The following is a 25,518-nucleotide window of genomic DNA, read 5'->3' on the forward strand; positions in this document are numbered from 1 at the left end:
ACACACTATACTGCATAGTAGATTGTCTCCGACAAAATGGCCGCTAGTGACGACACCGGAAAAGGCAGGTATTTTCACTATTGTTTCTTGCTATCCGGAAGCGGCTCTTGTGTGCGTTTCAGCATGGCGGCTGTGGATATCAGAGGTAAGTAACTACTTACCATTTTAGTGTTTGCCACTTGATGTGTACAAGGGGTGAAGTGCTGTGCTGCTGCTTTTTCCAGTGTGCCCTTCTTTCTGGATTTCCTAGTCCAGTCTTTTCCAACCAGTGTGCCCCCAGCTGTTGCAAAACTACAACTCCCAGCATGCCCGGACAGCCTTTGGCTGTCCGGGCATGCTGGGAGTTGTAGTTTTGCAACAGCTAGGGGCACACTGGTTGGAAAACACTGCTCAGTCCTATAGGATCAGGAGGAGATCTAGTGGATCTGTCAGGCAGCTTTATGTCTGGTAGACATAAGTCACAGTGCCCCCATAACAGGGCCCAGACACAGGACAACAATCCCCATCAGTAGACTGTTTACAATTGATTTGTATGGTGAGTTGCTTCTCAGCATTGGGGGCACCCCAGGATTCAGGCCTTCGCCTACTTCAACTACAACTCCCAGCATGTCCGGCCAGTTGCTCTACACACATCGACTAGAATACACAATTGAGAGAAGTCCCGTAGCCTTGCAGTGTATATCCGTAACCGTTTGCTTCAGATGCACAGAGCAGAGATTGGTGGTGGTCTCAGCACTCGTACCCCACACTGATACTAACGTCTGACTTGTCACTATGACTTTTTTTTTTTTGCACTCATCGTGCGCACGCAAAATCGCTATTCATACAGCTCAATTTTTTTTATTCCAACACAGCTGCATTTAGGTGTTTCATTACTGTACCTGTGTCATGTGATCACCAGTCTGACTCACAGAATGTTACATGGCTTAAAGGGGTACTCCGGTGGAAAACTTGAATGAACTGGTGCCAGAAAGTTAAACAGATTTGTAAATTACTTCTATTAAAAAATCTTTCCCCTTCCAATACTTTTTAGCTGCTGTATGCTACAGCGGAAATGTTTTTCTTTTTTAATTTCTTTTTTGCCTTGTCCACAGTGCTCTCTGCTGACACCTCTGTCCGTGTCAGGAACTGTCCAGCATAGGTTTGCTATGAGGATTTTCTCCTGCTCTGATCAGTTCCTGACACGGACAGAGGTGTCAGCAGAGAGCACTGTGGACAAGACAAAAAAGAAATTCAAAAAGAAAAACATTTCCGCTGTAGCATACAGCAGCTAAAAAGTATTGGAAGGGTAAAGATTTTTTAATAGAAGTAATTTACAAATCTGTTTAACTTTCTGGCATCAGTTCATTCAAGTTTTCCACCGGAGTACCCCTTTAAGCCATGTAACATTCTGTGAGTCAGATCGCATGACACAGGTACAGTAATGAAACACCTAAATGCAGCTGCTAAAAAGTACTGGAAGGGTAAAGATTTTTTTTATAGAAGTAATGTACTAATCGGTTTATCTCTCTGGCACTAGTTGATTAAAAAAAATAAAAATAAAAAAATAAGTCTTCCACCGCAGTACCCCTTTAAAGCATTGCTGTCATTAAAAAAACTATTGACATGTTGCCCAGACATGCTGAAAGTTGTGATTGCGCCGCATCAACCTCTCGAGACCTGCTGTAATGGCGAGTTATAAGCCAGAGAAGTTTGCAGCAGAGTGGGCCTCACTTTTCGGCTGTCAGTCAAAGCCGATATTTTCTCTGCATAAGGTAATGTAGTGAAAAGCTCAGATCTACTGTCGGGGGATGGAAGCGCTATGCTTCGCACTTCCCCGGCTTATAACTCCCGATCGCAGAGGGTCTTAGGAGGGAGAAGTGGTGCGATCACAACTTTTGACATGTCTGGGCCACGTCAAGTTTTTTAAATGACTGGGTCAGGTGACTTTCTGTGAATTACAGGATGACATTAGGGCAGCGACTAATGATTTATTTATCGGTTATTAATCAATTAGTTGTTGCCGTCCTACAATACCTGAGTCCGATCCGAGGTCTGGTTTACCTGTTACTTACTCTGTTCGGGCGCCCCGTGGAGCTTGTTGACACTAGCAGTGACGTCATGAAGCTCTGCCCGGCGTCCGAACAGAGGAAGAAACAGATGATCCGGAGCACGCTTTGGAGACAGGTATCAGAGCTAGACCAACAAATCGAATAATCGATAAAATGAATTATTAGCTGCAGCTCTAGATGACATTATCACCTGTTAAGTTGCTCCTGCTAGCTCACAGACCCCCTCCTCACCCAGATCTGTAAGCTGCTGCTATGTCTATGGAAACAGGCTATATGGTAGATATGAACCTGACCTGAGGCTGTGTTCACACATCGCGTTTCTTTGTTTTCCCTATCGCCCACAATGGCACCCTTTGAGAGACCGCCCCCTCATCCTGAGGACAGGAAGCAGGAACCAATTTGCATATAAGGATGGAACCGGCCCCTTCTTCCCAGTTCTGATTCCTGTCCTGTGGAGGAATGGGACGGGATCTCCGTTCTATGGAAGTAAGTAAGTATTTAAGGATGGGGACTGTGGGGGCCCCAGTCAGACTTGAACTTACGGGTACCTCTGCAGCGTAAGTCCTCATTCAGGGGGCCGTACCGCAAGCCTGGTGCACTTCTCCCTGCCGACGCGTGGCTCCCGACTCCTCTCACCCCCTGTAACTAGTGGGACCTGGATCCTTTCGGTTGCTGCGGCTGCCGGGGGGGATTAGGTCCCGACATACTCCTTGGGGCTTCGGATGGCCCCTTCTCCCTTGCCAGCCAGTCCAGACATCTCTCCTAGAAGTACAGGAGAAGGCTCAGCTCTAGTCTTTTTTTACATTATGGAGCCTGTGACCCGCGCCGATTGTGTGGACCCGGCCACGATTGTGGAGACTGTACCTAATGGCGGGGTAAGGGGACGGTGTCCCATTTTTATTTCTATAGCTGCAGCCTGCTGACATTTGTTTCTATTTTTTTTAAGGTTAAAGAAAGCTAAAACTAAAAGTAGAGAATGTGTGTTATGTAGAAGGAAGTTGGATGTGTCGAATGCATATGCATTAAAAAAAATTGTTGAAGATGTCGCCTGCTTTCACTAGGAGTATGCAAGGTGTCATTAGAGAAGAAATACGTGCATGTCTTCATGGCCTACTCAGCAGCCGGGCCCTAAGGGGCGTGAGGAGTCTGATCACTCATCTGTAGCTGTTTTGGATGACTTAGAGGTCTATGATGCAGAGGAAGGTGAACTATTTGAGTCTGAATCTGGAGCAGATGAATGTGAGTGGAGCCTTATTTCCTAACTTATTAAAGTTGTGAAAGCTACAATGAATAGTGAGGAAAAAATAGAACCAAAATCAGTACAAGACCTCATGTTGGACGGTCTGGCTCCGAGGAAGCGTGCGACTTTTCCAGTGCATGATGCTTTAACCACTATTATTAAAAATGAATGGTAGAAGCCGGACAAAAGGTTTGCGGATGTTCCATCTTCTATCAAACGGAAATATCCTTTTCAGGAGGACTGTGTAAATTGGGATAGGTCCCACCAGGTCGCTAAGAAAGCTGCTTTACCTTTTTGAGGACATGGGGTCTTTGAAAGAGCCCATGAATAGAAGAGCAGATGGGTTTTTGAGAAAGACATGGGAAGCTACTGCGGGGTCTTTTAAGCCGATCATTGCAACAACTTCTGTGGCTAGATCCCTCAGGGAGAACAAAATCAAAAATGGTACCCCTAGGGATCAACTTTTTGCGTCTATACCTATACTCGCCGCTGCATTGAGGCTTTCAGCTAGAGCTTCAGCTTTGTCAAACTCAGCCAGGAGAGCCCTTTGGCTGAAGGCGTGGAAGTTCCATGTGAAGGAAATTATTTGGCAAAGCATTGGATCAGGTCCTTGAGAAGGCCTCAGATAGAAAAAAGAACTTCCTTTCAGTCCTTTCCTTTTTCCCAATAGAAAGCTCTTTTGGGGTAGGGGGGGGGGGCATACGTAGAGGGTCCTTCAAGTCCAAGGGTTATAGAGGCCAGAGAAAGGGCAGGGGATTTATGTTTACCACCCCTGACTCTGCTAAAAAACTAGGTCAGCAATGACTGGAGGTTCCCAGTGGGAGGCAGGTTATCCCGCTTCTATCCTCAGTGGAGAAGATATCTGCAAGCCTATGGGTCCTTCACAATAAAGCATGGTTTGAAAATTACTCCAGATCTGTAGTTACAGATCTCCACTCACATCCAGAAAAGCAAGCTGCACTCAAGAAAGAAGTTTTTCTCCCCCTTCTAGACAAGAAGGTTCTGGCTCAGGTTCCAGTACAAGAGAGAAGACAGGGATTTTACTCAACCCTGTATTTGGTAAGCAAGCCAAATGGCTCTTTTCGTACCATAATAAATTTAAAGTTGCTCAATTGCTCCTTGAGATATGATGGGTTTCGCATGGAGACGATTTAGTCTGCAATCTTGAACCTTAGCCAGAACTGTTACATGGTCACCCTGGATTTAAATGAAGCGTACTACCATGTCCCAATTTTTCAGGATCACCATAAATACAGTCATGGCCGTAAATGTTGGCACCCCTGAAATTTTTCTAGAAAATGAAGCATTTCTCACAGAAAAGCATTGCAGTAACACATGTTTTGCTATACACTTGTTTATTCCCTTTGTGTGTATTGGAACTAAACCAAAAAAGGGAGGATAAAAAGCAAATTGGACATAATGTCACACCAAACTGGACTGGACAAAATTATTGGCACCCTTCCAAAATTGTGGAAAAATAAGATTGTTTCAAGCATGTGATGCTCCTTTTATACTCACCTGGGACAAGCAACAGGTGTGCGGAATATAAAAATCACACCTGAAAGCAGATAAAAAGGAGAGAAGTTCACTTAGTCTTTGCATTGTGTGTCTGTGTGTGCCACACTAAGCATGGACAACAGAAAGAGAAGAGACTTGAGAACCAAAATTGTGGAAAAATATCAACAATCTCAAGGTTACAAGTCCATCTCCAGAGATCTAGATTTACCTTGGTCCACAGTGCGCAACATTATCAAGAAGTTTGCAACCCATGGCACTGTAGCTAATCTCCCTGGGCGTGGACGGAAGAGAAAAATTGATGAAAGGTGTAATGCAGGATTGTCCGGATGGTGGATAAGCAGCCCCAAACAAATTCCAAAGATATTCAAGCAGTCCTACAGGCTCAGGGAGCATCAGTGTCAGCGCGAACTATCCGTCGACATTTAAATGAAATTAAACTATGGCAGGAGACCTAGGAGGACCCCACTGCTGACCAGTGCTTTGGAGTCGGACGAAATTTTGGGTACCTGGAGTTGGCAAACAATGCACTGACTCAGACTCCTACTAAATTTAGATTTGAATAAAAAAAAGCAAGTTTAAATGTCCCAATTCACAAAGTTATAATTAATGACTTCTCTACTGTAAGAATAAAGACCAATGCATGCAGTGCCTCTCGTAATCGCAAAACGAACACGTTAAGTGACCGTGAAGAAGCATGCTTTTCATGTGCTTCACTGTATGGCACGCAACGCACAATTAGGAGCGGCAATACTTATACTTTCCATAGTGTTGTGTTCTGCTGTTACAGGGAACCCATGGGTAACCTAGCCTCTCACTGATAAGGGATTAAGTAAATTTGTTTTTTGCAGGACTAGAGACACTTGTATAAGTGAAGGGAATGGAGGGTCAATAGTTCAAGACTGAAGCTGTAGACCATTAGAAAAACTGCTGCCATTCAGCTAAGGCTATAAAAACTTGTAAACTCCGATTTTTAGCTTAAACTTTAAACATGACTATGGGATTTTACTAGAGAAATCATGTTTTATAATAAATGCCACTACCTGGATCCTCCCACTGCCCTATCTTCAGCAGCAGATCAGCACACAAAAAGAAGGCAGCAGCTTCTGCCCAACTACCTCTCTCTGCTAGAAGAGCTTAGAAGAACTTGGTGGAACAGCTTCTTGGATTCAACTGTAAGTGTTTTATAAATACATTCGCATATTTATACAGGGGAGTCGGAAGTACAAAAAACGTTGGAGTTGGAACATTTATCTACAGACTACACAGCCCTGCTGCTGACACAGACCTAAAAAAAAGCAAGACTACATTTTGCCAAAATGAACTTGAGTAAGCCAAAATCCGTCTTGTGGACAGATGAGACCAAGATAGAGCTTTTTGGTAAAGCACATTATTCTACTGTTTACCAAAAACAGAATGAGGCCTACAAAGAAAAGAACATAGTACCTACAGTGAAATATGGTGGAGGTTCAATGATGTTTTGGGGTTGTTTTGCTGCCTCTGGCACTGGGTACCTTGAATGTGTACAAGGCATCATGAAATCTGAGGATTACCAATGGATTTTGGGTCGCACTGTAAAGCCCAGTGTCAGAAAGCTGGGTTTGCGTCCGAGATCTTGGGTCTTCCAGCAGGACAATGACCCCAAACATAGGTCAAACAACCAAAAAAGGAATAGGGGCAAAAAGTTTCTATTGCTTAAATGTTAAAAGATGTCTGTTATCTTACCTTGATGCTTCTAAAAATAGTTGGAGAAAGTCTCCCCAACTCCTCCTTCAGTTTCAGGGTATAAACAAGGGGAAGACGGCTTCTTCTAGAACGGTAGCCAGATAGATCAAACAGGCTATTCACTTAGCCTATTCAGAAGCAGGTGTTCCACCACCGGTGGGTTTTACAGCACATTCCACTAGGGCAGTAGCCACTTCTTGGGCAGAGAGGGCTTCAGCCTCCCTAGAACAAATTTCTAAGGCAGCTACTTGGAGTTCCCCTCATACCTTTTTTCGGCATTATAGACTTAATCTGATGAGGATCTTTCTTTTGGCAGAAAGGTTCTTCAGGCAGTAGACCCCCCCCCCCCCCCCCCGAATATAGTCTAACCTAATCTACTCTCCAAGGGTGCCGTTGTGGGCGATAGGGAAAACATAAATTACTCTTACCGGTAATTGGTTTTTCGTTGAGCCCACAATGGCACCCATAAATACCTGCCCTTGTATATATGTAAAAAATAAAATAAGTATATATATATATATATATATATATATATATATATATATAATTTTTTTTTTTTTTTTTTTCTTAGTAGTTTTGCTATTATGTTCATTAGGAGATATTATGTGATTACAATAAGTTGTTAGTTTGGCTCCTTGATACTTGCTGAAGAACTGGGAAGAAGGGGCCGGTTCCATCCTTATATGCAAATTGGTTCCTGTTTCCTGTCCTGAGGATGAGGAGGTGGTCTCTCCAAGGGTGCCATTGTGGGCTCAATGAAAAACAATTACCGGTAAGAGTAAATTTTATTTAATTTTTCTCCCAAAATCGTGGCAAAAAAGGTGCTGCTTACCACAATTGTGCAAATCGTGGTAAAAATGTCATTTGTACCAAGATTTTGGAAAATCACAGCAGTAAAAATTCAATGTGCGAGCACACCCTAAAGGACTCTGATATTCATAAGTCACCTCAATTGTGATTATGGGTCAAATCAGTTTCACCTCATGGCAAGATTTATCTAAAAAACACACTTTGAATAAGAAAATGCATCAAAGCTGCAGATATGAATTCCCCTCTAATGAGTTCTCCTGGGTGAAGTCCAGCACCAGCAGCCTATTTTGATGACCAGGTGCAATGATCAAACGCCACACCCAATATCTCTGCCAAGTCAAGAGGATTCATGGGAAATGTAGGCAGCATTACAGTACCATTTCAGTGATGGATTTACATCCAAAGTATAACTTTACTCATACAAGCCACATCGGGTACAATAGGTGCTGCACTATATAAACAAAAACAAAAAAAAAGTTTATAAATTATATATTGTGCTGATCTTTGTTGCTTTATTGTTACAGATAACTTACTCAGCATCTCCTGGGTTGACAGCTCCTGGATCCCCATATTAAATACCGGGACTGTCCTTGACTATTTCTCGGAGAGGAGTAACCCGTTCTACGATAGGACCTGCAATAATGAAGTTGTTAAAATGCAGCGGTTAACTCTAGATCATCTAAAGTAAGTTCTGCTGGGACCGTATTATCGTTAGATGATCCTGGGTTATTATTGGTTTTTGTCAAACTTTTTTTTCTGTACTACGTACAGAACATATAAGTCCCTTGCTAGAGCCTTCTGACTGTGGCCGAACCAACAATTTTAGCCATGAAGCTGCCAATAACCTAAAACATAATGTAACAGTCAATCCATTTTTGGTAACCATCATGTCCTACAACAATTATACAGGACTTGTTACCACTTCAGTCATGTCTGCTTTATTACTTGTATTCTACATGAAATGACAATGCTGGAGCATCTAATCTCCTAACTACATTCTGTTATTCCCCCTGAATATTTTTGGATAAATTTAAAATTGGATGTTACCATTCTCCCTGTTAAAGGGGTACTCCACTGGAAAACATATTCTTTTTTTTAAATCAACTGGTGCAAGAAAGTTAAACAGATTTGTAAATTTACTTCTATTAAAAAAATCTTAATCCTTCCAGTACTGTATGATCAGCAGAAAATTATTTTCTTTTTGAATTTCCTTTCTGTCTGACCACAGTGCTCTCTGTTGACACCTCTGTCCATTTTAGGAACTGCCCAGAGTAGGAGAAAATCCCCATAGCAAACCTATCCTGCTCTGAACAGATCCTGACATGGACAGAGGTGTCAGCAGAGAGCACTGTGGTCAGACAGAAAGGAAATTCAAAATGCTGTAGTCTACAGCAGCTGATAAGTACTGGAAGGATTAAGATTTTTTTTTTAATAGAAGTAATTTACAAATCTGTTTAACTTTCTTGCACCAGTTGATTAAAAAAAAAAAAAATGTTTTCCAGTGGAGTACCCCTTTAAATAGGCATGTTCCTTTACAGTCTGATGCTGTCAGCCCTGATTGGACAGAGTAGCAGAATTTCCCAACCAGGGTGCCTCCAGCTGTTGCAAAACTACAATTCCCAGCATGCCCGGACAGCCAACGGCTCTCCAGGCATGCTGGGAGTTGTAGTTTTGCAACAGCTGGTGGCACCCTGGTTGGGAAACACTGGAGTAAGGGCGTATACTGATAGAACACGGTTGCTAATTATTCTTATAGTTCCAGAAGGAATAATTCTGCTGGTCTACAGGATGATATATAAGTAATATGATGCTTCTTATAGCCATACAAGTTATTTAAAAAAAAAAAATAAATATATATTTCAAGGGTTAAAGGGAATAATTCAGATAACACGGGAATTGCTATGGATGTTATTTTCTGGTGCAGTGCTCCCCAACCTGTGCCGTTTGGAGTTGGAAGTTGTAGTTTTGCAACATCTTGAAAACCACAGGTTGGGTAACACTGCACTAGTGTATTTAGGTGGGTTCCTGATATACATATACTGCTGATACTGACCTCATTCTAATGCTAACTATGTTTTATGTCTGTGAACTAGTCAAATGGTTGGCGTGGAGTATATTTTGCTGCATGCACAAGAGCCAATATTGTTCATCATAAGGAAGCAGCAGAGGCAGTCTCCTGCACAGGGTAAGTATGTATTGGATTTAGAATACTGTAAAGTCTACAGTCATTCACTTCAATCTAAGGTACTATTGTGGGTATAAACACCAACTATTGCATATTTGTTTTTTATGGAAAAGCTAGATGACTGGACAACTTGTCACAACTTTGGCAAGGGGTGTCATAGCGTATATGCCAGTTTTTTAAAGGGTACCTTTCATCAAAAAACTTTTGATACATTATAGATTAATGTCTGCAGAATAACTTTCCAATTGCATGTTATTAAAAAATAGGCTTCTTTCTATTCAATTTTCCACTTTGAAAAAAATGACCACTAGAGGTCTCCCTACCAGTCCTTGCCGCAAGCCCTTTTTATAGATTTCAGACTCATGCTGGAGTCCTAAATCTCAGACACAGGACACAGACAAGCTCAGCACTGCTCCCTGCCTGTCAATCAGATAGGCAGGAGCCAGCACTGTGCTCATAGCAGAGCATATTCCTGACTCTGCTTTACTGCATGCCCTCATTCATTTTAATATCTGAGCTCCGATCTCTCTTCTCTCTGCACATGCAGTTGTAAACAGAGAGGAGAAGATTCAGAGCTGCCAGCTAAGCTTGTTTGTGTCCCGGCTGCAGTCTGAGATTTAAAGAGTACCTGTCATCAACAAAAACTTTTAATATGTTGTTCATAATCATTAATGAAGAGATATTGTAATATATCTTCATTAAAAAATATTAATATTTATACCAGTTTTTTCATTTTATACTTTTGGCCACTAGGGGTCACTCTTCTATGCCTGGTCTGCAAGCAGCATCCTATGCTTTTCATAGTAAGGGTACAGCTTTTAGGACTAATGCTGAAGGGCTCTGGTCCTTCCACCGGAAGTTCAGTACTCTCAGCTCAGAACTCGCTCCCAGCCTGTGAGCTACAAGCCTACACATGCCTCTCATATAACAGCCAGTCACCTCCCCCTCCCCCCTGCTCTGTGTTCTCCCTGCCCCTCACCACACGTTATCTTATACATTGTATTATCTCACTGCACTCCCTGCTCTGTGCCCCCCCCTGACATTCATCTTAATTACTGCCTCTGTAATTGCTACCTCAGCCCCTGGTTCTCAGCATTGACTTTTTAGTGCAGAGAGACACAGGAGAGAGAGACAGAGGCTGCCATCCCTCACCTGTACTTAGTCTGTATGCACACTGCAGAGCAGTGTTTCCCAACCAGGGTGCCTCCAGCTGTTGCAAAACTACAACTCACAGCATGTCTGGACAGCTGTTGGCTGTCTGGGCATGCTGGGAGTTGTAGTTTTGCAACAGCTGGAGGTGCCCTGGTTGGGAAACACTGCTGCAGAGGGAGAGCAGCATACAGGAAGACAGGCAGAAGCAGAGTCCCAGCCAGGCTTCATGTGACATCATGCCTGCTGGGACCCGCCTCCTTCCACCCCTCAGAAAGACAGTGCTCCTGAGCTAATGAAGAGGGATTAAAAAAAAAGGTATTTCCACAGTGTTTTAAACCTCAATAAACACAGGGATAGGCATAGTTAGAGAAGGGGACAGATGGGAAGGGGGATCAGGGAAAGTTTAGATGATGACAGGTACTCTTTAATACTCCAGCATGAGTCTGAAATCTATAAAATGGGCTTGCGGCCAGGACTGGTAGGGAGACCTCTAGTGGTCATTTTTTTTAAGTGGAAAATTTTAATAGAAGCATATTTTTTAATAACATGCAATTGAAAAGTTATTCTGCATACATTAATCTTTAATATATCAAATTTTTTTTTTTATGAAAGGTACCCTTTAAAATTATAGATCCTCTGCTAGGCTGGAATTAAAGACACACATGAAATATACCTGCAGTCGTTATGTCGTCAGGACATATCAAATGTTTTGATTGGTTTGGTTCTGAGTGTTCAGACCCCGACCGATCGCTAGTTAGAGCCTAGAGGTAGTGTGTGCTAAGTGAACGCTCTCCTGGCTCTTTACCATGTGACAGAGAGCAGGGTGAATGTTTTCCTCTGCTTGGGCCCTAAGGCTATGTTTACATGGTGGAATGTCTGCTCCACCACTAGGACTGCTCAGGAACGCATTGTATCATAGATGGCAATGCATTTTCTTGCAGAATACACAGAAAGAATAGACATGTCTATTCTTTCTGCGGATGCCAGAATTGGAATTTCCGTAGCAGAAACATCGTGAACAGTGCAGCACAATCCCACTGAAATCAGTATGACTGCGCTGCAGCAGAATGTCCATGCGGACGATTCATGCAGAATTCTGCACGGACATTCTGCCGTGTCAACATGGCCATATTGATCAGTATTGAGTGTCCAGTTTCTGGACACTCGACCATCATCGCCCGCACCAAGTGTTCTGAACATAATGTTAAGAACGCCAGGTGCTGCAAAGAGATCGTGGGGGATCCCAGAGGCTGGAAACCCTCCCCCAGCCCCCCCCCCCCCGCGATCAGATATCTTATATCTTATCCTCTACAAATACCCTGTTAATATTTTTTACTCCCATGAAGACCTATGGAGATATTAACCACATCCATTTATTATGCTGGTGCCTATCTAACAAGGCAATATATACACACAAGTAATGCCATATCTGTACAAATATATAAAAGCTGATAAATAAAACTCTCTTTGCAGCTATACCTCTGGCAGACTACTACATCATAGCAGGCGTGATCTACCAGGCTCCAGACCTCGGATCGGTCATCAACTCTAGAACAGTAAGATAGAATTTGTGGATAATCCCATCATACTGGGACTTTAATACGGCAGGGTTTTATGTTAAATCCTGGACCTAGTTTAGTTGGGTATGTCAGTGTACTATTTGGAGGAGAGAGGGCTGGTATTTCGGCAACTATTGTCACAGCCTCTACTTATTTGCTAATAGAGTAGTACAGGCAATGTAATTTTAATGTTATCTGAATTGCTTTCTAAATATATATATTTATAGTATAATCTATAAAACTCAATGTGTTTGTGTGTATGTTCCAGCATCACTTCTAAATGCCTGAAGATATTAAAGGGGTATTCCAGGCCAAAACTTTTTTTTTTATATATCAACTGGCTCCGGAAAGTTAAACAGACTTGTAAATTACTTCTATTAAAAAATCTTAATCCTTCCAATAGTTATTAGCTTCTGAAGTTGAGTTGTTGTTTTCTGTCTAACTGCTCTCTGATGACTCACGTCCCGGGAGCTGGGCAGTTCCTATGGGGATATTTTCCCATCATGCACAGCTCCTGGGACGTGACATCATCATTGAGCAGTTAGACAGAAAACTTCAGAAGCTAATAACTATTGGAAGGTTTAAGATTTTTTAATAGAAGTAATTTACAAATCTGTTTAACTTTCCGGAGCCAGTTGAGATAGATATAGATATATATAGATATATATATATATATATATATATATATATATATATATATATTGCCTGGAATACCCCTTTAACATAAAACTTGGTACACATGTTACTTATAAGTTAACCAAAAAATTGGGCATAAATGTAGAACCAAAGAAAAGGTTCAGTGTCTAACACCAATGCTGAAAACCCTAATAATGGACACCAAAACACATATAATAGAATAATGACAAATGTTATTGTTTGCAAAACAAAAAATATAGAAAAATGTAAAAGGAGCAACAACAGTTAGACTAAAAACTCACTGCTAAGAGTTTTCACAATACAATTTACATAAGTAAAACAGTATGAGGCTACCCCTACGCTGTTTCACACAGTGTGTCCCCTGAAGAAGCACACTCTGTGTGAAACGGCGTAGGGATAACTCGTTGTGTACAGGTAAGGAGCCTGGCCACAGTTCAGTTCATCTAGGATTTTATCCTGAGGACCCGGAGGTAAGTATTCGCCGGTGTTTATCTGGTCTTACTCTGTGGGTCCTGTCTGATATATTCCCACATGTGACATTCTATGTGCATCTTGTATGCTCAGGGTGTCTCCTTTCCTGACTTGAATATTTATTTTGAAATGTACATGTGCTGCTCATATTTGGACTTTATGCCCCTATATATTTGTTTACAATGTGATGGATACTTATGTAACCAATCACAATATAATATGAACTAGCCTCCTATGGGGAGATTTATCAAAACCTGTGCAGAGGAAGAGTGGTGCAGTTGCCCATAGCAACCAATCAGATTGCTTCTTTCATTTTCCACAGGCCTCTTTAGAGGCCTGTGGAAAATGAAAGAAGCAATCTGATTGGTTGCTATGGGCAACTGCACCACTCTTCCTCTGCACAGGTTTTGATAAATCTCCCCCATACTGTTTCTTATTGTATTGTGGAAACTCTTAGCAGCGAGTTTTTAGTCTGACTGTTGTTGCTCCTTTTTAATATTTTCTTTATTTTTTGTTTTGCAAACAATAAAACATGTTACCTATAAGTCAACAACAAACATAGGATAGGTTATTTAACCCTTAGGCTCCTTTCACACTATATGTTGCTCCGTTTTGAAGACTCGTTATAATGTCCCGTTAAGAAAACCCTTAAAATCGTCCGTTAAACGGCAGTTACAAAATCCCATTCAAGTCGATGGGATTTTTTAATTATCCGTTATCACCCGTTATGAATAACGGACGTCATTTGTGACAGGAGAGAAAACGTTACATGCACTTACTTTTCTCCAGTCACAAATAACGTCCGTTATTCATAACGGGTGATAACGGATAATCAAAAAATCCCATCGACTTGAATGGGATTTTGTTACTGCCGTTTTAAGAGTTTTCTTAATGGGACATTATAACAGGTCTTTAAACGGAGCAACATATAGTGTGAAAGGAGCCTTACTCACCCCCATTTGTGAGTGTCGGGGGTTTTTTTGTTTAAAGTCCTATACAAGTCTATGGGAAATATATGTTACTGCATAACTTCCAAATGGCTGGAGATATTTCGATAATACTCGGTCACATGTTACTTATGTCCACTGAAACTATAGGATAGTTAATTTAACCCTAACCTACCTTCATTTGCGTCGGGCGGGGTTTTTGTTTTAAAGTCCAATGCAAATCTATGGGAAAAGTATGTTCTAGCATAACGTCTGTATGGCTGAAGATATTTCTATAATACTTGGTCACATGTTACTTATATGTCAAATAAAAATATATAATAGTTAAATTAACCCTTACCTACCCCATGCAAGTATATAGGACTTCTGGTACCTTACTCCACAAGCCCCGCTCTGCATCTCCTGGTGAATGCCAGTCCGGCTTGCAAGCCACACCCTCCCCACATTCCATGCCCCTTCTTGAAAATACATGCCCACCCAGTAGAAGTAATTTCTTATACAGTTATATTCTAAAGGCAAAAATTGGAACATTAATCTTGATTTCTCATCTGATTTTTCAGCTAACGGCAATTCATGGGATCCAGTCGGCATTCGATGAGGCAATGTCTTACTGTCGGTATCATCCCTCTAAAGGCTACTGGTGGCACTTTAAAGACCAAGAGGAAAGAGGTATGATACATAATAATTATACATAACAGTGATTGGAGAAAATACTTATATTTATGGGCTTTTCCCAATTTAAATATAAAAAACTGGATGAGTGTTACATTTTAGATCTTTATGGGTCCCAGTGTCGGAGCCACACCGATCTTACATTTATTACTTGTCTGTGTAAATTTGGAGCTATTAAAAATATGGGGCCTGGATTGCCTCTGCATCGTCACTCAGTCTGTATGTTGAATCCAAGTAATTCCATCTTGAAAGTATATTTACAAAATGGCTTAAAGGGGTACTCCGGTGCTTAGACATCTTATCCCCTATCCAAAGGATAGGGGATAAGATGCCTGAGCGGGGGAGTCCCGCCGCTGGGGACCCCCGTGATTTGCACGCGGCACCCAGTTTGTAAATGGGGTGCCGCGTGCAAGATCACGGGGGTCCCCAGCGGCAGGACTCCCGCGATCAGGCATCTTATCCCCTATCCTTTGGATAGGGGATAAGATGTCTAAGCACCGGAGTACCCCTTTAAAAATATACATTTTGAAACTTGATTAACAGGTGAGATCAGAAAATACACCAGACATGTAGTTTTGAGTACATTGTATTCTTAAAGTGGACCTGTCGGCAGGTTCTTAGGGTAAGGACATAGCTGTATAGGGCTTTTGAATCTGACCATGCCTCTTATCAGAGCACTGCTATATCAGATATGCAAATTAGGCCTTGAAGCCAACTGGGTATTTCCCTTGGCTGCTAGTGCACTGGTCACCTCTACAACCACTAGGCTGCACTGTAATCCCCACCTCTCCACTGTAATCTAGCATCTGAGGAGATCACCCAGTGGTCTCCAAATCCTAATTTACATGTCTTTAAACTCTGATATCTCGGCTCTGGAGGGTGATTAAATAATGAGAGGTGTGTACGGATTCAGGGTATAAAGCCATGCCCTTACTTTATACAATATGTGCTGACAGGCCTCCTGCTCTCCACACAGTGATATACAATAGGCAGCCATCAATCGCTGCTACAGGCAGGCGGGGAGGGGGCTTGGGGGTTGGCAGCACACTCCTCATGAATACAGTGGACGTCTAAATTATTGGGTGTATGTTATGATAACTCATATTAGCCAAATGTCAAAATTATATTTTAATGTTGTATGGTCTGTCCTTATACTGTGCACCATATTCTGATGACAAATCCACTTTACTGTTAAGAATTACTATTAAAATCAATTTACAAACATGCATTTTGTTAATAAATGTACCCCATTTCAGAATAAAAGTAATTTAAATGCTCGGAGCCGTGTCTGTTGGTTTAAGCATTCCCTTTACTGTCTCTTGTTTCATTACATGCTCAGTATTACATTAGTACATGTTCAGAAGCAAATCTCTCCTGCTCTGGATAGTTCCTTAAACGGACAGAGGTGTCAGCAGAGAATACTGGTCAGACAGAAAAGAACAACACAACTTCCTTTGGAGCATACAGCAACTAAGTCCTTGAAGGTTTAAGATTTGTAAATAGAAGTTACCAATCTGTATAACTTTCTGGCACCAGTTGATCTGCAAACATTTGTTTTTCACTGGAGTACCCCTTTAAAGGGGTATTCTAGGATTTTTTTTGACTATGCTACAGAGGTGCAAAGTTAGTGTAGTTCATAATCTTGTGTCTGTACCTGTGTGTGACGGTGGTCTTGCAATTCTTACAGTGGGGCAAAAAAAAGTATTTAGTCATCCACCAATTGTGCAAGTTCTCCCAATTAAAAAGATGAGAGAGCCCTGTAATTTTCATCATAGGTATACCTCAACTATGAGAGACATAATGAGAAAAAAAAAAATCCATAAAATCACATTGTCTGATTTTTAAAGAATTTTATTTGCAAATTATAGTGGAAAATAAGTATTTGGTCTATAACAAAAGTTCATCTCAATACTTTTATACCCTTTGTTGGCAATGACAGAGGTCAAATGTTTTCTGTAAGTCTTCACAAGGTTTTCATACACTGTGGCTTGGATTTTGGCCCATTCCTCCATGCAGATCTCCTCTAGAGCAGTGATGTTTTGGGGCTGTCACTGGGCAACACAGACTTTCAACTCCTCCAAAGGTTTTCTATGAGGTTGAGATCTGGAGACTGGCTAGGCCACTCCAGGACCTTGAAATGCTTGAAGGAGGAGATTTTCACTCAAAATCTCACGATACATGGCCCCAGTCATTCTTTCCTTTACACGGATCAGTCGTCCTGGTCCCTTTGCAGAAAAACAGCCCCAAAGCATGATGTTTCCACCCCCCCGCTTCACAGTAGGTATGGTGTTCTTTGGATACAACTTGGCATTCTTTCTCCTCCAAACACGACTAGTTGAGTTTTTACCAGAAAGTTCTACTTTGGTTTCATCTGACCATATGACATTCTCCCAATCCTCTTCTGGATCATCCAAATGCTCTCTAGCAAACTTCAGACGGGCCCGGACATGTACTGGCTTAAGCAGGAGGACACGTCTGGCACAGCATAATTTGAGTCCCTATCAGCGTAGTGTGTTACTGATGGTAGCCTTTTTTACTTTTGTCCCAGCTCTCTGCAGGTCATTCACTAGGTCCCCCTGTGTTGTTCTGGGATTTTTGCTCACCGTTCTTGTGATCATTTTGACACCACTGGGTGAGATCTTGCTTGGAGCCCCAGATCGAGGGAGATTATCAGTGGTCTTTTATGTCTTCCATTTTCTAATAATTGCTCCCACAGTTGATTTCTTCACACCAAGCTGCTTGCCTATTGCAGATTCAGCCTGGTGCAGGTCTACAATTTTGTTTCTGGTGTCCTTCAACAGCTTTGCTTTGGTCTTGGCCATAGTGGAGTTCTGAGTGTGACTGTTTGAGGTTGTGGACAGGTGTCTTTTTTTTTTTTTTTTTTTATACTGATAACTAGTTCAAACAGGTGCCATTAATACAGGTAACGAGTGGAGGACAGAGGAGATTCTTAAAGAAGTTGTTACAGGTCTGTGAGAGCCAGAAATCTTGAGTGTTTGTAGGTGACCAAATACTTATTTTACACCATATTTGCAAATAAATTCTTTAAAAATCAGACAATGTGATTTTATGGATTTTCTTTTTCTCATCATGTCTCTCATAATTGAGGTATTACTATGATGAAAATTACAGGCCTCTCATCTTTTTAAGTGGGAGAACTTGCACAATTGGTGGCTGATTAAATACTTTTTTGCCCCACTGTATGTGCTTTTCGCCCCAATATTTATTTTTAACAGCATACAAAATTACTCATGTCTCGGGATTTCCCAGGTTGCAGTGCATCAAGACCTGGCGATACTAGTCAGTTGTGCAAAGGGAGCCAGTCCTGCTTCAATGGGTGGAGTGACAGAGATATAATTTTGGAACAGCTGTAGGCACCCTGATTAGAAAACACTGATCTTTTGAGCTTATTTGTGCTGCAATGGATGGGGTGGCTGATGTTTGGGAGGGAGGAATGTAACGTCACTCTTACAAGCATGGAAGTATGGGATGTGTAGTTTGAGACCAAACTTCAACAGGAAATACCCAGATAGCCTGGCAGGTATGTACTAAAATTATCTTATGGTAGATAACCCCTTTAAGCCAATGTAATAATACAAGTATATTGAGGGATTTTAACATGCACGCAATTTTTTTACTGTAGGTTCATTTTGCATATTTGTATCTCGATTACAGATAAAGCTAAACCAAAAGCTAAAAAGAAGGAAGAAGCCAGCTCCTTTTTCCAGAGACAGAGGGTAGATGCTTTACTTTTGGAACTTCGGCAAAAGTTTCCGCCTAAATTTATTCAAGTAAGTTCTAAACACATCAGAAAAAAAAGTTTTAAACGGTTAAGAAGTAAATCCCTGCATACCCGTTTGTTTCGTATTGAATATGTTTTGACTTTTGCCATGGATACCACACTGTGACAGTCTCTATCGCCCTGTGCTGTGTGAGATTGACCTCCTTAACCACCTGGGGACCAAGGGCATACAGGTACGCCCTGGTACTTAAAGGAAATCTGTCATCAGAATCACCCGCACTAAACCTGTTACACAGGCTTGTAGTGCGGGTGATCCTGATTAAAACGCTCCTTACCTGGTTAAAAATGGTTCAGCGCTTCTTAAGATATCTATATTTTTAATTTTCTGTTATTCCCTGGCTTGGGACTCAGTGGGAGGTGTTATCATCTGGGACTCGGCCACACATCATTCTAGCTGGGCGGAGCTGCCGCCCGGCTCATGAATATTCATGAACTTATCCTCCTGGTCTAATTCTTCTTTCTTGGTCTGGTGTGGAGGGCCGCGCATGCGCCGCATTCCGTACACCCGGAAGCGGCGTTCTCCCCCCGACTTCACTCAAGCTGCGGCCCTATACAAGTAAGAAGATGGGCTGCATAAGGGAAAAGCCGGGGGTGGGAGGAAGGGAGGGACGGAAGGTGTATTTATTCACAAACAGACCGAGAAAGAAGAATTAGACCAGGAGGATAAGTTCATGAATATTCATGAGCCGGGCGGCAGCTCCGCCCAGCTAGAATGACGTGTGGCCGAGTCCCAGATGATAACACCTCCCACTGAGTCCCAAGCCAGGGAATAACAGAAAACTAAAAATATAGATATCTTAAGAAGCGCTGAACCATTTTTAACCAGGTAAGGAGCGTTTTAATCAGGATCACCCTCACTACAAGCCCGTGTAACAGGTTTAGTGCGGGTGATTCTGATGACAGATTTCCTTTAAGGACCAAGGGCGTACCCGTACACCGTGGGAATTTCGATCCCGAAATCATTCAGCAGGCACCACCCCTGGGGGGGTCCTGAGATCAGATCGGCTATAATCCGGGCTGATCGGATCTCTGGTGACCCGATCGCCTGGAAAATAGGGATGATCAGAACTGTCAGATTTTCTATAGATCACTTTGGTGATCCACTAATACCCTATATTTCCCATATACCTTTTTAAAATTGTTCCTTTTATTAGTTATTCACAACAAACAATTGTGGTTTAAAATAATGGTCTATTTCCAATGTTTAAATGCTAATATTGATTGTGCACTGCAATGCTATTCAATGATTCCTGATTAGCTACGGCTGCAGCCCGATAGCTATATCCTTTAGGAATATTTGTGTGTGTGTGTGTGTGTATGTATGTATATAATTAGTTTTTTATTCTGTACAACAGCTCCCCCTAGTGTCTAGTGCACAAAAGATGCAGTAACAGGTTTAGAACACTAGGGGGAGCTGTTGTACAACTAAACAGCTCCTTTACAAAAAAAAAAATATAATAATTATTACTCTTGCTTCACCCGGAAGTGAAGCATGCAGGTGGGCACAGCGTCGGCAGCTCGGTACAGGTAAGGGACCAGGGGAAGGGGGACAGGTAAGGGACACTGGAGACTGCTGGAAGAGCATTTTGTGTGTCCTGATCTCCGTGATTGGGACACACACCACGCTGCTCAGGATTTTTATGTGCGAAATGCTGCCATTAGCTAGTCAGATTTGACTAGCTGATAGGAGTGATCGCTGTGAGGGGGTGGGGGTGTGGGGGGGGGGGGGTGAGACTAAATTCTACAGTGGCTGTAAAGTTAATGTTGTTCATACTAAAGTGTGTGTGATGGTGGTCTCGCAATTCTTCTGTGATATTCGCCCCAATATTTATTTTTAACAGCATACAACATTACTGTTGTCTCAGGTTTTCTTAGGTTGCAGTGCGGCCGAGACATTACATCACTAGTAAGGTGATGACAGGGCCTGTTCAGCTTCAATGGGTGGAGCAACCACTGGGTGGTTGAGAGATCATTCTGCAACTAATTGTATTTTTGCAACAGCTGGAGGCACCCTGTTTAGAAAACACTTGTCTTCTTTTGAATGGAATGCAGCTCATTTGTGTTAAAATTGATGAGGTGGCTGATGTGTGGGAGGGAGGAGAGTGACTTCACACTTACAGACAAGGAACTATGGGATTTGTAGTTGAAGAAGGAAACTATCTTGCAAAATAGTCATTTAGCCCCAAAATAAGCACAGATCCATCCTAAGCATGTCCATTACTGTCTGGCAGGTACGTTCTTAAATCATCTTATGGTGGATTACCCCTTTAACTGAGGAAGCCGTTTCTTACACCCTCTCACCACTCTAGGTTGTAGTACAGTGTCTCCAGCTGTTGCATGCAGGGTGTTGTAGTTTTGCAACAGCTGGAGACTCACAGCTTGGGAAAACATTGTAGTAATATTTGCTCAGGCCTTCCTTTTTCTACCTGTCGGTTAAATGGTTTTTCTCAATCAATGCATCCTTCTTTGTGGCAGCTGTGGAAAGATGCAGATGTAGCATCAATCTCTAGAGTGCGTTTGTGATGTTTCTACCATTAAAAGAATATATAGAAGTGCTAGTGAACAATGTGCACTCACAGCAGATAATTTGTATGGCAAATAGCGGCTGAAATCGCAGATCTTGTCAGAGTAGAGCGTGATGAACATTTTATGACTTAATAATCCTCACGTCTATCTTGGGTTATAAAGTTGATATTACACTGTTTCCTCAGTATATATTAAAGGAGTACTCCGGGATAGAAAAATGTATCCCCTATCCTACAAACGGGAAGATCAGGAGAAGTCCGACTGCTGGGACCCTCACGATCTTCCGCATGGTGCCCTGGCTCTCCTCCTATATGGAGTCTGTTGACCACCACACAAAGCCGTCCCCTCCATGCAGTTCAATGGGAGACCCGGAGATCCCATAGAGAAGCATGGAGGGGAGTGTTGGCCATTGCCTTGTGCGGTGTATAGGGGATACATCTTTTTCTATCCCGGAGTACACCTTTTTAAAGGCTATGAAAACATTTTACATAGAAGAAATTAATTGTATTGTAATTTACATTCAAGGTAACTACTAAATTCAAGGCTGTGATGTCCAATCCTTCATTCATCTTCGAATGACCTGATACTCAGTTTGCAGCCTGCATCTAGGTTCTATCGTTTCTTATGTGGACATGTCCATCCCAATAATATATGCTGGATCTGTTGTCTGTGTGTCCAGGATGCTGCTGGTTTCATTGGATTCTACATACAATGGGGGATATTTATTAAAGGATTTAGACTGGTTTTTCCTGTCTAAATTTGTCGCACAGAAAGTAGCAGTCTAAATATGTGCGACTTTTCTGAAACTTTTGCTTTAGAGGATTTTTAGTACATGAGGCATTCTAGTCTATTTTAGACAGAAAAATGCATTGGTGCTGAATTTATCAAAAGTGACTTTGCATCGGCTGAAAGTACGCCGAAATGTAAGACCATGTTGAAGGAGGTTTAAATATAGTCTAAAGCATAGATCTCAAAGTCTGTGCACAGAATTTATCAAGAGCCGTGCGACTTTTGATAAATTAGGCGCACAATAGAATAGCCTAACCCTCTGTAGTTTGGTCTATATTGATGCAGGACATAGACAACTTTGATAAATCTCCCCAAATGAGTTAACGAACTATGATATTTTAACTGGTCAGGACAAATCGTTTGCTTGTTCGTCGCCGGATTGATGGCCCTGTTATACAGGGCTATATCTGCTTATAATCACCTGTGTAATTAGACATAGCTCCTTCATGCTGCTATCTCTAACACTAAGAGAAGGCAGGAGAGCTGACACAACCAGGAGAGCTGTCAGATCTGTGTCCGAAGCAGCAGCACAGCCAGCTGTGTGAGGGGGTTACACAAACTTTACAGCAGCAAGATTTTGGGATCAAAGCGAATAGTTTTCACCAGTACTATTGAGGATAATAAACATTGCTTAAATAGCATAATAAATGCATTTAGGGTACGTTCACATGTGTTTATTTCCTTACAAACTCACATCGTGTTTCCTGGGCGGGGTCACTGCTGGATGTCCGCAGTAGATTTTTGGCTGTTGAAAATCTGCTGCAGACCCTATTGACTTTTCATGTAGGAAAGTACGGTAATAATTAAGTCCATGTCCACATTAATACAATTTAGAAAGTTCCTTTTATGTCTTTTAACAAGACAAACTTCGTGTATTACAAAAACACTGACCTTCTGGAATACTTCTTTAAAGCAACAGTAACATAACATGGCTTCCTTTAGCTGTCTCAATGTCAAATTTTTTACATTTGTAGAGAAAAGTGTATTTTATGGTTTGGCTTATTTATTTTTTATTTATGTTGCAGCAAAAATCTGGAGAGAAACCAGTACCTGGTAAGTATTTCTTCACACCGTTCATGGTGTGTGGGTGTGTAATATATAGCTCATGAATTTGTCTCTTCCATCATTTCCATACATTTTTCAACTATTCACCTATTTTTGGATGGTGGGAGTTCTGCAACCTCCAGCCATTGTGGGAGCGGGGCTTTCTGTTACCAGGCCGGTAGGAGTCAAATGGGACTACAATTACATACAGGTCGTAGTATTAACATACATTTTATTTTGCTTCTAGTCGAGCAGATAAAAAAAGAACCAGAGCAACCGGCCGAAACCATAAAACAAGAAGAGAAGGAACCGGTTAAAGCTCCTCAGGGAACAAACCCAAAAGGTCCTCCAGAGAAGAGAATGCGGCTGCAGTAGACTGATCACATTTTTATTTCTATTCCTGAGAACCCTTTAAAGGGAATAGAAGGTTCCTGCTGTTATATGTGGACATTGTAAATAGCTTTATACATGCACCATGGTTATTAGCTATAGATGCTGACCCTGTTAGCTTGTAAAGGGAATATTTGTGTTATGGTTCTGTGAGAAAGTGAATGCATTGCTTTTGTAATTTTTATTATATTATGTGACTTACTCTGCTTGTGTAAATTGTTGTTCTGTCATTATGTATTGGTTCAGTATTAAAGGGAAACGGACAGCCTGTTCACCTGCGCTAAACCCAATGCATTGAGTTTTAGTGTGGGTGAATAGCTTTAATGACGCAGGACGGAAATGTATGTCCTGGTGTGGTGGTACTTAACGCACCAGGATGGTACATGACATGCTCGGCAGGTCCCGGCTGCTATCAGCAGCCAGGGACCCGCCAGTAACGGCGCACATCAGCGATCACACTGATGTGTGCTATTAACCCCTCAGATGTCGTGATCAATGCGTAAAAAAAATGCTATAAAAAAGCAGCTATTTTGGACTTTTTTTTACGTTCGGTATCATTAACATTTTATTTTAATAGTTCGGATATTTACGCATGTGGCGATACCAATTATGTATATAAAATATTTTTTTTACACTTTTTGGGGGTGAAATAGAGAAAATGGGACAATTTTTTTCACATTTTCTTTTTTTTTAACTTTTTTTACTCTTATTTTTACACTTTAATAGTCCCCATAGGGGACTATTTATAACAATCACTCGATTGCTAATACTGTTCAGTGGTATCTTCTGCTCTGGTTTGCTCGATCGCAGACCAGAGCAGAAAACCAGTGGAAGGCAGCAGAAGGGACCTCCGTCTGCTGTTCTGGATGATCAGATCTACTAAACAAATGGGTAAGGGTTTTAGAGCCAGTAAATGCGCTAAAAAACTTTGTTTTTTTAATGATGACCAGTATACCCTTAAAAACATTCCCATGCAGGACAGGTTGGGTCAAGATTACTGTGATTTTCCACATAAGTCATGTGGCCCTGAAACTGCCGTCTTACACAAGTAGCCTAGACCCTCTACCCGTGAGGAAGATTCGAAAAGTTGGGTTAAGAAAGCCAATAAAAGGGCAAAACTGGACTCATACGTAATATCGTCATCTTCTGACCCTCAATTTGATAACTCTGATGATGACTGGTATGATATTGATTATGAAGAGGGTGAAATTTCTGATATCCCAGATGATCCATTATCCTATAACTTAAGCCCAGTGGTCCTTGACAGCCAAGGCAAACCATATTTTGATCCAGACCATATAATCCATCCTAGATCCTCTGAATGGATCCCACACCCTCAAATTGCTAAATATTTCCCAGTAAGAATAAAGAAAGCACTAGATAAAAATTAATGGAGTAAACTCCGTTCGGAGTGTTCTCCCAGATAAAGCTGCATACACACCAGAGTTAGACACGGTTCTAGTAAAATACTCAATCTCTTAAAAAAAAATTTTAAAAAATGTACAAGATAAATTTCTGGACATACTAGGCCCCCTTACCAAGATTCTAGATGTTTCTGAGGAATCTATATCCTCTGGTCAACCAATTGATAAATCAGTACTACGTGGCTGGGCTCAAGCTATTTGTGTCTTCAGCAACGCTAATGCCGCTCTAACCGCTGAAAGGCGAAGACCAATACTCATGAAACTAGATCCTCAACTGGCTAATTTAGCTACTGCCGAATTTGAGCCTCCTCCTTCAGAGGCTATTCCAGAGGCTCCTTCAATTCAGATCCACATTCACTACCCCTACATTTCAACTGACACCATTCTTCCCCGATAGATGAAGATCCTGGAGACCCAGAGGAGGTTGTGGTTATACCAGATAAAGACCTTTTATACAGGTAAGTTGAAGACCTCTATTTTCTTCCTTTAGAAGGAAGACTCAAACATTATGTTCACATATGGGAGTCCATAACATCGGATTCCTGGATTCGCAATACTG

General features: G+C 41.6%; 1 protein-coding gene across 2 annotated transcripts; it reads left to right on the forward strand.

Moving 5' to 3' along the window:
- MED6 (mediator complex subunit 6) lies at positions 1-23,737 on the forward strand. Of its 2 annotated transcripts, none has more exons than XM_056547188.1 (8): positions 1-64; positions 7,866-8,025; positions 9,435-9,526; positions 12,152-12,234; positions 14,873-14,981; positions 18,660-18,775; positions 23,127-23,154; positions 23,393-23,737. In XM_056547188.1, exons 1-8 carry the CDS (start codon positions 37-39, stop codon positions 23,518-23,520), a joined length of 744 nt encoding a protein of 247 aa, XP_056403163.1. In that variant the 5' UTR covers positions 1-36; the 3' UTR covers positions 23,521-23,737. The 2 variants fall into 2 exon arrangements, with proteins under 2 accessions (XP_056403163.1, XP_056403162.1); XM_056547187.1 differs by having other exon boundaries at positions 12-145.
- Positions 23,738-25,518: the final 1,781 nt, after the last annotated feature.

Source organism: Hyla sarda, chromosome 11 (genome assembly GCF_029499605.1).
Source record: "Hyla sarda isolate aHylSar1 chromosome 11, aHylSar1.hap1, whole genome shotgun sequence".
NCBI lineage: Eukaryota > Metazoa > Chordata > Amphibia > Anura > Hylidae > Hyla > Hyla sarda.

Coding starts and splice junctions, on each gene's coding strand:
- MED6 (XM_056547187.1), top strand. CDS start 37: ATGGCCGCTAGTGACGACACCGGAAAAGGCAGGTATTTTCACTATTGT. Junction 18,776..23,126: donor TTCCGCCTAAATTTATTCAA/GTAAGTTCTAAA, acceptor TTTATGTTGCAG/CAAAAATCTGGAGAGAAACC. Junction 23,155..23,392: donor TGGAGAGAAACCAGTACCTG/GTAAGTATTTCT, acceptor TTTTGCTTCTAG/TCGAGCAGATAAAAAAAGAA.